Source organism: Hylaeus volcanicus, chromosome 3 (assembly GCF_026283585.1).
Source record: "Hylaeus volcanicus isolate JK05 chromosome 3, UHH_iyHylVolc1.0_haploid, whole genome shotgun sequence".
Taxonomy (NCBI): Eukaryota; Metazoa; Arthropoda; class Insecta; order Hymenoptera; family Colletidae; genus Hylaeus; species Hylaeus volcanicus.
The window spans coordinates 24,452,739-24,466,075 of NC_071978.1; the positions used below are offsets into that span (position 1 = coordinate 24,452,739).

At 43.7% G+C, this 13,337-nt stretch overlaps 1 protein-coding gene across 4 annotated transcripts in view; it reads left to right on the top strand.

Annotated features, from left to right (window-relative positions):
* The window catches only part of LOC128874150 (muscle calcium channel subunit alpha-1), a 72,548-nt gene that overhangs the window by 25,223 nt on the left and 33,988 nt on the right, over positions 1-13,337 (top strand). For all 4 annotated transcript variants that reach the window (XM_054118575.1, XM_054118574.1, XM_054118576.1 and 1 more), the window contains exons 2-8: positions 1,143-1,751; positions 2,714-2,819; positions 7,563-7,702; positions 9,235-9,341; positions 9,703-9,855; positions 11,650-11,846; positions 12,335-12,438. In XM_054118575.1, the coding sequence (XP_053974550.1) occupies positions 1,441-1,751; positions 2,714-2,819; positions 7,563-7,702; positions 9,235-9,341; positions 9,703-9,855; positions 11,650-11,846; positions 12,335-12,438 (1,118 nt within the window). In that variant the 5' untranslated portion in view covers positions 1,143-1,440. The remainder of the gene's footprint in view (positions 1-1,142; positions 1,752-2,713; positions 2,820-7,562; positions 7,703-9,234; positions 9,342-9,702; positions 9,856-11,649; positions 11,847-12,334; positions 12,439-13,337) is intronic.

Sequence of the window (13,337 nt, forward strand, 5' to 3'; positions counted from 1 at the left end):
GGCGAACTCACGAATCGTCTGAGGCGTTGCGGCGCCAGATTGCTGGTCTCGCGAACGCCTTTGGAATATTTACGGGCCGAGTTGACCGCTATGTTTCGGAGTCTTTCGTGTCTACCCTCGCCAGGAAAGAGGCGCTAAGCTGATCGAGGGTTGCGTCGTTGCGAGCGTATCCTTCCGCGTCAGGATCATTTCCTAAAGGACTCGTATAGCTGGAAAAATTCCCAGGAATGGCCCTCGGGGGTTGGAGAACGCTGGTCAGGCTCATCTTCCGCCAGGCGTCCCTGTGGACGCGGTTACCACTTCGTTTCCTTGATGCTCTCGTTTCTCTCTCTTTAATTTATGGGATCTACTCGTGACGTCAAAGAACTAAATGCTGCGAAACGTCAACCTTACCCCCTCGGCTCGAACAATTTCCCCGGGACGTTAAATGTCAGAGTCCATATTCTTTGGTACGACGTCGGCACTTATCGCCCTTCCATAGTTCCACTTCTTTGAAACTGTATAAGACGACACCGGTGATGGTTATTACGTGTTTCATCGGTCGACTATCAAGACGTGACTGTTCTTTCACGGGTCTCCTGTTTAGGTGTCGACATGTTCCTGAAGACTACAAACGGTGTCAAGCGTTACGTTGACGGTTCAAGATTTATACTAAATACCGAGGAACTGAGGCGATAGAACGAGACGTGATTCCTTTGATCTCTTTGTTTGGCAATTTAGCAGGCAATTATGTCGTCAAAGAAAGGGTAAATTAGAATGGACGCGACGGAACTTGTGCAATCTAGGATGGGTGTCTCAGATACCTAATTATTTAACCCTTTGCACTCAAGAGGCGACTCTCAGTCATCATTAGGTTTCACTCAGCAAATCTATCAGCAATAATGTTTCTTTAAGTTTAATTTCTTTGGAACTCGAAATGTCGATAAAATGATTGTCGGTGCGGTAAAGGTGACCTGATTCTCAAATCTGGATAGCTTATAATTCATGGCAATAGAATGCTAAGGAAGCATCTCGAGTTGCTGGTAGATACCAGAAAAAAAGACCTAGAGTACAAAGGGTTAAGAATTCAATTTTTTATTACTGTACCACGAAGTAAAAGTAATATTAATAGTAAAAGTAATAGAATTGAATTGGATGTTTAGGTCACGGAGGGAGGTTCGAAAGAGCCCAGTGCCGTAGCATGCCGGCGAGCTGCAGCGGGTGGTGGGGCGTCTCTGAGAGAGCGCGTCGATCGTCGTCGTTGGACGTCTGCACGGGCGTCTGCTTGAAGGCCGAGCAGGGTCCTGAGGAGCGTGCCTGCGCGTGTATAACAGGAAGAGGAGTAGGCGGAGGCGGAGGCAGAGGAGGCGGCAAGCGGAAGCGCAGAAGAAGGGGGCGGAGAAGAAGAAGTGAGCATCGAAGCGGAAGCACAGAGCTGATAGAAGCGCGGAGGAGCGACCGATGAGCGCGGGGGGGGATGGGGGCTCGGGGTTGGGCCCCCCTGAGCTGCTGGGGGCCCAGCCGACTGCCGCGACCCCCCCCATCCTCGGGCAGCACCAGAACCCCCAATATGGCCAGGACGGACAGCAAGCAACCGCGCAGTCGCAGACGGGCCAAACTCTCGGGACCAGCACAGGTGCAGCCAAATCCGCCCCTAAGCGGCCGGCTCGCAGGGGTGGCAAGCCCCCGCCCGACAGGCCCGTTAGGGCTCTTTTCTGTCTACCCCTCAAAAATCCCGTGCGCAAGCTGTGCATCGACGTCGTCGAGTGGAAGTATCCTTTCAAACCTTAACCAACACTCTTATTGTTCTATTGTACACTTCCCGAGTATCCCATCTGTATCTTTAAGCTTGTTTTCAGCTCCTGGAGGGATCACGAAAGTAATTTTTCAAGTCGTAAACAAGTACCTTAGCCCAAACAATCTGAAAATTTCTCTCTGCAATTTCCTGTTTTCTCGAACGCACCCAAGTATTATATAACGAGAGATCCTTATAATGAGATCATGTACATATTTAGTTCTTTTAACCGGGGTAAATATTTTACGTAGCCTCGCCGGGAACTTGTTTACGACTTTATTCAAATTTTCAACATAATAACGTATCGACCCGACCTCCTGCCCTTGCGTCAAATCCTCGCCAAGGGTGAACAGTAGATTACGAAGACATTAGGTGTAACCTTTGCCGGCGATAACGTAGTAAAAAGGGTTGCACGTAGTGTCTCAGGTACGAAGACATTACACGTAACCTTTTCACCGCGTTGATGTCGAAATAGGTTACACGTAATGTCTTCGAGCGCTATTCTTAAGAGAACTCGTCTTGAAGAGGATTTAAAGCAAACTCGAAATTACGAATCTGTTCCCGATGATTCGTCTGGGCGCGGTCACAAAGGGGTTAACTGAAAGTAACGTTTGTTGTTTTTGTCGCCCACGTAAAACCGATCGGAAGAAGCGGATCAAAAGGGTTTTTTCAAACGCAGAAGAAAAAAAAAAAAGGGAATACAAAACGTTACTCGCTAGCAAAGGGGAAGCTTTTTACGCTTTGCAAGCTCTGTTTATGTTTAAGAGCTTTCAGAGTCCTGGGAAATGCGCAGTGGGTTCCACGGTTCCCGACGGAAATCGGAAAAAACGTCGAACAAAAGTTTCCCCAGCTTTCGCGGCTCGACGAATCGTCGAGGGTGGATTGCCGTGGTTATTTTTATTTTCCTTAGCTAGACCTTTCATCGACGCAACTTTACAGACCTTTCGAGTGGCTTATTCTCATGACGATATTCGCAAACTGCGTCGCCCTGGCGGTCTACACACCGTACCCGTTCGGCGATTCTAATCTGACCAACCAGTATTTGGTAAGTATCGATCCTATCGAGGTAATTACCTCCAATGAATTCAACGATGAATTTCTTTTATCGCGCGCTATTTTCGTTTCTCTACGACCTGAATTCAGTTCCACGTGGCGAGTGTGTTAACAGTCCCACGAACCTGCTGCGAGAGGTAGAAAAACTGCGTTTGGTTTGTTTTCTAATCGCAGCATATTTACGTTACGCGGAAAGACCAACAAAGAAAAATTTAATTATCAATCCACGGAACACGAAGCAGAAACGTCGAGTTTCTAGAAGGGAACGAAAGCAGGCCAAGCCGTAATATGCATTGAAAGAAAAATCCCCCTCGTGTTTCAAATTTTTTCGTTCATTAATTTCTGCCGCGGCGCCGCGATGAAATTTATCGTCCTCTTTTGAACAATGTATTTTTACCAACGAGTTTTCGTAATTAAAAGAAATTGAACGAAAACGATTTGCGAATTAGAGCGCTCAGTTTTTCGATGGAAAATATCAGCGCTTTGAATGACGGGAAGCTATTAAAGTTTTAATAAAAATCAAAATACTCGTTGGTGCATCGCTGCAGGATTTCCAACCTCGGCTGCGATATTAAATAACTAAAGAAATCTGAATTTCATACAGTCGTTATATAATTTTTAAACTGTGGTATTTGCAAGTAAACGTAAGTGGAATGAAAGGACGAATAAACGTCGTTTTCAAGTATGGTTTAAAAACACATTTTCGTTGAATGAACAGGTACTTATTGACACGTGATATCAGTCATTCATTCTTCCCACGTGTTTCTAAAATATTCCAATTTCTTAAAATTGAAGAATAACTTAATGGAAAAATTTGAAATTTGCCCTCTCGCGTCATTGTACTAATGATTCGAACGCGATATCGACGCGACCCCGAGACGTTTTCCGTTTCGTTGATCGAATCACCGTTCGAACAACGAACTCGGCAGCTAGGAAATTTCGATTCGGCTAATAATAGAGAATATAATAGGAATAACAGTTCCCGTTCATCGAACCATCGCGCACCGGTCGAGTTATCGGTAAATAAACTGTCCAAGAGACAGGGTTGATGGCATGAAATTTATTCGAGCTGAAACCTCAATAATTGTTCAATCTTGCTGACATGGTTTTGCACCGTAGCCCACTATTATTGGAAAACATGATTCATATATATGAGCCAGCAGACCAGTCAGACAGAAAAGTAGAGCTTTTATTAAGTACCACGTCTTACAGGAACGTCTTACGAGGGAAGAAATCTTCTGCAAGTTTAACGTTCCTTTGCAAGAGCACGGATTAAATAGTTCCCTCGTTAGTAGTTCTTCCGTCTGTTTGCTACTGCACAAGGACCTTGATCACGTTACTATTCACCAAAGCATTCGCGACGCCCACCAGCAACTAATACCGTTCAGAAATCTGTTAATTTTGTCGTTGGACGGTTCGCCGAACCCCAAGCCTTTCGTGAAGGCATTCGAAATGCTGAAGAAAGGCGTCGGGAGAGGGAAAATAAATAAGCGTTTCGCCGATGAAAGAAATCGTTTGAGGATCGTTGAAACTAGCGTTGAACGAAGGTCTTGGTGAATTCGAGCTTGAATAGAATCGAAAGTAGCGAGGCCGTGTTCTGGAAAATGGGTAAAAGCTTTTCCGAGATGATACGGCAAGATCTGGCCTTCGAGGCGAAGCATAAAACCCTTTATTAGTGGGTGGGCTTTTTCCAAGGCTTATCGCGGCCGATAGAGCAAACTCGTCTATGTCGCGTCAAACCGGAAACTTCTGCACAAGCCGTTTCGCACATACACGGTGTATCGTAATGTGTGGTCGTCGCTTCGGGAATAGGTTTAAGCCACAAAGACCGTAAGAGGCTCCTACAGGCTGTCCCTTTTGACCTCATTTTCAAATTCGAACTATTTTTGCGTAGGCTCTGTCGACAGATATTCTTTTTCCTCATAGAAATATCGCTAAACGCTCTAATTAAAATGTTCCGTACTCGTGGCTTCTACGAAGGACTCTCATCGATCTTTTCGCTTCCTCCGAAAAATTCAAATCAAACTTGCACGCAATGGCTGCCACGTCTTTCGTAATCGAAAGGTTAGAACGCCTTCGAAGTCGTTTCACGAAAGGGTCTCCGTCTTTGTCGGCTTCCCGTTGGATCGTTTACCTCGCGAACACTCCGTTCGTTCACCGATGTGTGTCAAGAAGACCGTGAATGAGGCAAGTGAGTATGGACGTTCTTGATCAGCCATTGATAAACCACACCGGCGCGCAAGTAGTATAACAGTTCAAGAGCATTCCAGTAGGATACGGACGGACTCGATCAGCCACTCAATTTCTGTCAGACTTGCAGGCTAAGCAAAAGTTAAATAAGATTTCAATGTTCCCGTACGATGATTGGAAATTTTACAAGCACAAACATCGTCTCTGGCAAGATTGGAGACTTCGGTAGGTCAAAGCTGCAGGATATTGATAACGTTCGTGAACATCCAGCGACGTCGTTCGTAAGGAAAACGCAAATACAGGTCTGGAATAATATGTGCACTTATGGAAAGTGAAACGAGAATATTATTGTAATAATTTGGAAGTATATTCAACATACATTCACTGTATATTCAACACACATTGTTCGTGGTTGTTTACGATTAGACTGCGGATTTTATGCATTTATGACGTGAACTAACATAATAAATGCACGATGAACGTAACCAAAGTGTCTGTACACCTCTACGTAAAGTGAAATGACGATATCAATATGTTAATTATAAAATATATTCAACGTTACGTATATTTTTTGTATGTTCTCCATATAACTGTACGCCATAAACGCATAAAATCTGCAAATATCACGTAGATACACAGTTATTTTGAGATATTGAAATTGATAAGCAAATACAGCGTCGAAACTTGACTTGCCTCTCAACTTTTCTCCGTTATTGGAGAATTGTATCGGTGTTCCGCTGATTGAGGTCCCGTTGTACCGCATGGCAACAGAGTGATAGTTCTATTGCCCCAGGGGAGTGTCATGTTGCTTTGCGCGATAGAAATCGCCAAGAGCAAAGCCACGGGGTAATATAATACGAGCCCGAGCCAATCGGCTATTCCGATGAACCAGTGATCGATCGATTTCGGATATTAAACGTAATGGACGCCCCGAGAGCATTCTCGCTCCTCTTTTATTCCTGCTCATGGTTTTACGATCGCCTTCGAATTTCCTCGTCGTCGCTGCGACGCGACCTTCGTCCACCCCTCATATTTTTCTTTGCATTTTCTCTAGCATTCGGTTCGCCCTGTTTTTTCTTTTCTGTTTACTCTTTTAGCATCGTTTCCTTCGTTTTAGCCGTGTCCGTGGAAGTACAGAGACTGTTCGATACGCAACAATCGAGCAACAGGCGTCGAGTTACGAGTTAATGCACGTTAGACTTATCGATTTGTAGGTGCACAGCTGTGCTTTGGTCGCTCCGGGCAGTGGCGAGTGATTGTGTAATTGGTAGGTGGACAAACTTGGCTGGATAGATTTAATACATATCCGACATTCCTTCTTACTTATTAAATACAAAAAGTCGAGAACGTTTTGGATCTATTTTAATGGAGCCTTCTTCTGATAATAAATTTGGTTCTAGTATATAGCGTGTATGCAACGAGGTTCTTAACACCTCCATTTTCTTCTACCTACCTTCATTTCGTATCACTCCAATCGTTTACCAGCGACGACACGTCCACTTCGAGCACAGAATAATTACCTAAGTTTTCGCTCGTAATTCGATGAAACGCAACTACCGTGACAAAATGCTTCCAACTCGAGCATTTAACTCCTGCGAGTGTCGCGTATGTAAATGTAATCCGCGCACGTGAAAAGTTTTGATACCCCAGTGGAACGAGAACACTATTCGTAAACGCGGAATATACCAAAGTTTCCGTCGATTTTTCCGAGGCTGAGGAAGTTTCTCGATATACCTTCGGACTTGTACGTGAACGATGCCCCTGGCGAAATAAAATTCAGCGACTCGACCGCTTCCGCTAACATCGGATAACCTTCCGATATCGTAATTCCGAATCAATTTCACCCGTAACCCGCGAACACGGATTTCACGTGATAATTTCGTTCTTCGAATGTAAACCGCCGCGAGCTTTTGTAATAATGGCAGAGGGATCGGTACGTGCAGCAATTGTCACGAGCTTCCGTCGATTCTCTCTCTCTCTCTCTCTGCGATGACGCGTGAGACTCGGGGTACGTCTGCAAAGGGTTAACAATATTGTCCCTGCACTTAGACGTTCCGTGCTTAATCAGAGGGAACCGTTTACTTTCGGGCGTGTCAACAGTTTGACGCGTACGGCGAATTTAACGTGCGCTCGATTAAACGGAAGGATCGTGGCTCTTCGACCGTTCCCTTGAGCGTTTGTTGCTGCGAGGTCAAAGGGAGAACGTCTACGTCACTGGTTCCGAACTTTGTTAAACGCGACCACAAAAAGGATACCCTCTGCTCTTAACATTAACCTTTTAACGCCCTATGTTTCAAATTTGACACCGGAATTTTAAATCGAATTTTAAATCGAATTTTACACTTGCAATTGGTTCGTTTTTAATATTTGGCTATGTGTACGTCACCATTGCATGATGTTCTTTCGAACAAAATTGTTCAAATGATAAATACATCGATACTTTTGTTAGATTTAATTTGGAAAATCAGGCTTCTAAGGGTTAACGAGCAGAATTTCGTGTCACCCCTTCGTTGAAAGACACTGATCTACGTGTTGTCTGTTTCAGGAAAAAATAGAGTATATATTTCTTGTGATTTTTACGGTCGAGTGCGTAATGAAGATCATCGCTTACGGCTTCGTGGCTCATCCCGGGGCTTATCTCCGGAACGGGTGGAACATACTAGATTTCACGATAGTAGTTATAGGGTGAGTACAATCGCATCTGACTTTCACAGTGAAAACTTTCTCTGTTGCTAGTCTAATAAGCCTACTTAAAAGTTTATATACCTAATATAAATTTATATATCTGATATACACTTGGTACATATTGTGCATGCGTTGCTTCAACACGTTGGACGCTAGACCGATTCTCTTGACAATTTCAATCGAATTACCCTGTTTATTTTTGTAACTCCCTCAAAATTCAAGAATTTCATTTTATTTTCTTTAACATTTGACTTTCAGAATTATTAGGGAGACCGAAAAGTAATCGAAATTTTATCAATATTTATTTATTAAAGAAATCTTAAATACCAATCAACAAAATAATTTCCATCATTTTCTAACACTTTTCGCCAGCGTAAAGTTGTTCGATTCCCGTTTTAAAAAAGTCCTTCGATTTTTCATTGGAAAACTCGTCCATGTCGAAGACATTTCGATTAATTTTCAGTGTCCCTAATAATTTCGTTAGTTCTTCGGTGAAATCACCTGTATATAGATGACCTGGCGATCAACGTGTTAATGCCGATCCTCTCGTTTACTTATAATTTATTCCAATTTATCAAGCACAACAACGACCAATTTCTTGGTATCGCGAAACCGTCCAAGGTTCCCTAGAACACGCTCCCCTGGAGCCTAAGGATATTTATCTGTGCGAGGAGTGAGCACTCCGTACTAAAGCATGACCACAACGGCGTCGTGAAAGTTTCGATCGACGAAGATCGAAAACCGAAAAGCGCAGTTATTCGTGGAAGCTGTGTCTCCGTTCGCGTTTTGACGATCAAATCGTGGAGGGACAGGGGAGGGGGCTGGATCAACCGGCCCGAAACTATCGTTAGCGCGCTTTTCTGCTCGTATATAAGTTTATCGGTCCGTCGGGAGGAAACACGTGGCCGTCGTAAATCGCCGATTATGAGAGTCGCTCAGACCAATAACGGCAGCTTCGGGGCGCACGGATTTCACCGGCGGGATTCTCTTTTCGAATTTCATCGGGCCATTTTATTGGCGTGTATAAGTCGAGAACGTACCCGGATCATCCAATATCGTGATGACATTGAATCGGCACGCGACCCTCTTTGTTTCCTCTCGCGCGCTCCACTTCGATTCAACGAGTTTTCTGCTTACCTCGCGAAACAAGAGGGTTTCCTTCGTTTGCACTGGCGCCTCTGCGGCTGAGTGCTTTCAATTTCGATTCGAGTTCTCCGCCGCGGTGTTTCGTCGAACGCCTACCGAGTACGCGTTGCGAATTTTCAGGCAATTGCGGCCAAACGTTCTAAAATCAGATTTTCTAGTATTCCGTGTCTATAATATTTCCTTTGATTAGTTTCGTGCGAAGTTTCGATATTTGTATCTCTAGTTGAAAGTTTATCGGACGAAAAGGTTTTCTTTTTCGAGCACACGAGAACCTTATGGGGTCGTATACGAATCCTTCGGTCTTCCTGCGGAGACGATCGAATGGACGAAATGAGCGTTCTCGATCACAGGACGGATCGTTTAATTTCCATATCTCCTTTTTCCAGCATGGTGAGCACGGTGTTGACGATGCTCATGAAAGAAGGCTTCGATGTGAAAGCGTTAAGAGCTTTTCGAGTACTACGACCTCTCAGGCTGGTCTCCGGAGTACCAAGTAAGGGGATTTCCATATCAAAGCGATAACTCTGACATCGGATCCGCGCAAGGATACCAGGACGCTGCTGGTAGTCCTTCGCGTATCCTTTTTCGAGAAGAAGATTGCCTAGACTTGGTCCACGTCCGACATTCTATTCGGCAACCTTGTCTCTCTGTATTTATCATACAATAACAGCAAGCAGTTTAAGCAAATTCTAACAGCAATCTGTGAGAGCGATTACTTAGTTTAGACCCCGATATTAAATTTTTACGTAGAAAATGTCTGCTCATTTATTAACGCGGTCCAAAGAAGGCAAGCTTCCCCTACACGGTCTTCCATGAGGTGACAATTAACGAACGTCTTCTTCGACGTGTTTCAGGTCTTCAAGTGGTCCTAAACTCTATTTTGAGAGCGATGATACCTCTTCTACATATCGCTCTGTTGGTTCTGTTCGTCATCATTATTTACGCTATCATCGGCCTCGAGCTGTTCTCTGGGAAAATGCATAAAACGTGCCGGCACAGTGTCACCGGTAAGTGTGGACACTCTCGAGAGATTTTCGCGGTATTATAGGTGCCGTAGACGCTACAATCAAGAACCGAAATTCGTAAATGTGAACATTTTGGGGCAAATTATTTATGAAACATGGATAATTAATGAATATATACGCCGGAAATCACGTATTGGAAATTTGAATATCAAATGATGTGTGGCAAATAACGTATTAATTAAATCAGTGCAAACTACGCCAGGATAAACTACAAGTTATCAACAAGTAGCTAGTATAAAACTGGGTCGCCTTTTAAAAACCTTTAATCGAACACACCGATTTTTCACAGATTGTTCCACACGGTATTAGCAAAACAGAATACCTTTTCACTCTCTCAAGAACTGAAAGACGTCACGTATGTTCTTTCTGTTCAATTTAACCGCAGTTTGCTCTCCCGAAACGTGCATAAACATCGCCGTAGGCATCGTGGCCCGTCGGAGGTCTTGAAAATCGAATAGCCGCGGGCAGTAGGGTATTAAGCGATTAACCGATCAGTGCTCGAGGATCCTCTATAATCTCCAGTTAACTGCGTTTAATCGGTTCACGGTATCATACGTACGGTCGGGTGCTAATCGTACAATTGGTTACCCGTACGGTTAATCACACATTCGATCGGATACTCTGCCGCGGCGAATTTCCTCTCGAAACGTTGGAAAACGGATCGAAATTACGTAAGAGTCCTGCGACGGTCCATCGATCGGTACCGGCTCCGGGATGGGTTCCTTGAGAAATGAAATATCGAAGAGAAGTTGGCAACGGACGCTGAGGGAGTTCCCAGGTTAACCCCGAAACACACTTTCAAACCGGCGCTATTTTAGATATGATTCAGCCGCGGCGACAACTAACGTCTAATTATTCTTAGCGCGCGGAACGCGAGCTGCGTGGCCGACTAGCGCGTGTCCCCAGTGGTAAACAGCTGATTCACGAGGGGCCGCTAATTCGCGTATCTACGATATTAGCGCCTGATCGGCCACCTGACAGAGTTTCGACAACGATTTATAAATGAATCGTAGGTTTTAGGAATGACGCGTTATAACGCCGTGGGGGACAGAAACAGGATACAATTTGGGGGATCGAACCAAAGAAGGGGCCACCACACACGATGGGCTTTCCATTGTTCGTTGAATTCAATTTTATTTTAACACTTTGGCTACCAGATATACAGTCCGTGTAAGAAGTATTCGTACAGCAACCCATTTAAAATAAATGAAGCTAAAATTTTGTTCTTATATAATTGGAAACTATATAATTTAACATAGTATTTATTTTTCAAAATTCACGAACCCTATCCAGACCGTATCTACTGTTTTCTTCGACGTTAGACCTTCCCGATCTTTACTTTTAATTCTTTAGCGAAAATGCCTGTCACCCATATATGGGGATCGACGTGTTAAGCCGGCGACTGACTTGCAACAGAACGCTGTAATGTAACTGCTCGGCACGAATTGTACGGTTTGACACCAACGTTACATTACAAGGTCGTTTTTGGAATCACGAATGCTCGCTTCGAACTCTCGGCTGAATTCTCTCTCAGTGCTTTCTACTCAGTTCAGTGAAAAGTAGACGATCAAAAAGGTTCGTGAAAAAACCGACAGACCAGTGGAGCACGATCGAGCGCAAACCGAGCGCAAGAACGGCTCGGTTCGTCGCTCGCTAGTTCGCTAAAATAAGCGAATGCTCGCGTTACGTTACAATGTTCTATTGCAAGTCAGTCGCCGGCTTTAGATGAAGATCATGCGATCTAAGCCAGTGGTTTCGAATGCAATGAATTCGCAGACGCCCTAATGGACGACCCAACACCGTGTGGGCCCGAAGGCTATACGTGCAGCATCTTGGGGGAAGAATACCATTGCAGCAAGCAGTTCTGGGAGGGTCCGAATTGGGGTATCACGAATTTCGACAACTTTGGCCTGGCCATGTTGACGGTCTTCCAGTGCGTGACGCTCGAAGGTTGGACGGACGTGCTCTACGACGTAAGATCAATTTCGTTTTATGGACTGCTAGGTTGATTTCCTCCTTGGAACGTTTCATCGGGTTGTTTGGACAGCCCGTGCCGATTTTTGGTAGGTGGTACAGGTCTAAATATATCAGGAAAGTTGAAAACAAATAATATGTGAAATGGTACCTATGTAATTCGATAAATCTATATTAAAATTCAAACGTGCCTTTGAATTTTTCTTAAACAGTGGCACGAACTTTCTGAACAACCTAATATATGTATACGTTTCATGAAAAAGGAATTACTGGACGGTCACGTAATATCCGTTATTACCAAATATCCTCCTTAATAGTTTCATAAGCGTCTCGAGCTCGCTTCCCTAGAAGAAATCGAGTACATATAGAGCGAATTCTTTCATCCAAACTCGAGATGCTTGAACGTTATTAAGTCTTTGTGCTTTCTTCAGGCTCATAAATGATCTAATATACTCGACGTTTTTTTTTTTAAACTTCTCCCCTTCAGATCGAGGACGCGATGGGCAGCTCGTGGCAGTGGATTTACTTTATCTCCATGGTGATACTCGGAGCATTCTTCGTGATGAACCTGATTCTCGGTGTGTTGTCCGGGTGAGTACGTCTCGTACATGATGAAACACGTTTAAAGAGACGCGTCACATTCACGAGAAAAGTTCAATGAAACAGTATCAATACAACCGCCTGGTACAAAACGGTTAATAATAGCGCTCGTTAAGAGTCCATACATCAAATATCATTATATTACGATCGATAAGTATCCCTGCGACGAAGATGAAGCTCTATCCGCGATTCAGGAAAGTTAGCAGAACTCGAACTCGGTAATGAAATTCCTTACCAAGGAAGGAGAAAGTCAGGAAATGATCGGCGAAGAGACGTTTCGTCTGCCAAGAGTTTGCACCTTCGTTATCGACGATTCAAAAGTGATCGAGTAAATTCAAAAGTTAGAATCGATCTTTGGGAGACGATCCTTTCAGCTATTAACTAATTGTGGATCGTGCAACGCTCCTTGTATCGTCCAAAATTTTCAACAAGAGTAACTCTATTACACAAAATTTATTTATCGTTCACACGTTGACTGCCATATTACTCGTGAAAATTTATACGAGTCTAACACTTTGTTTCTATATTACTGGAACTTACTTTGGTTGAATTCGAACTAGTACTTATTTTTGTAATTTCCCCAAAATCATGAATCCTCCTGTAGATTTATTTTGTTTAACATCTCTTTAGAATTAATTTATTTGATTTCTTAGCGAGGAGTCCTCTCACCCATATATGGGTGAAGTTAAAACATTACGTTGTCCCAAAAGTTTTATTTTATGTTTTATGCCACATTGCTGAATCGTACAAGATTCATTTTGCTCCATTACTGTTGCAACATCGATATCTATGAAATTAGATTGTCTATTTATATAATCACAGCCACACAAAATAATTAAGCGCAACTCACGAAAGAAACTCTTGGGCCAACCTAATAATTATTTTGCTTA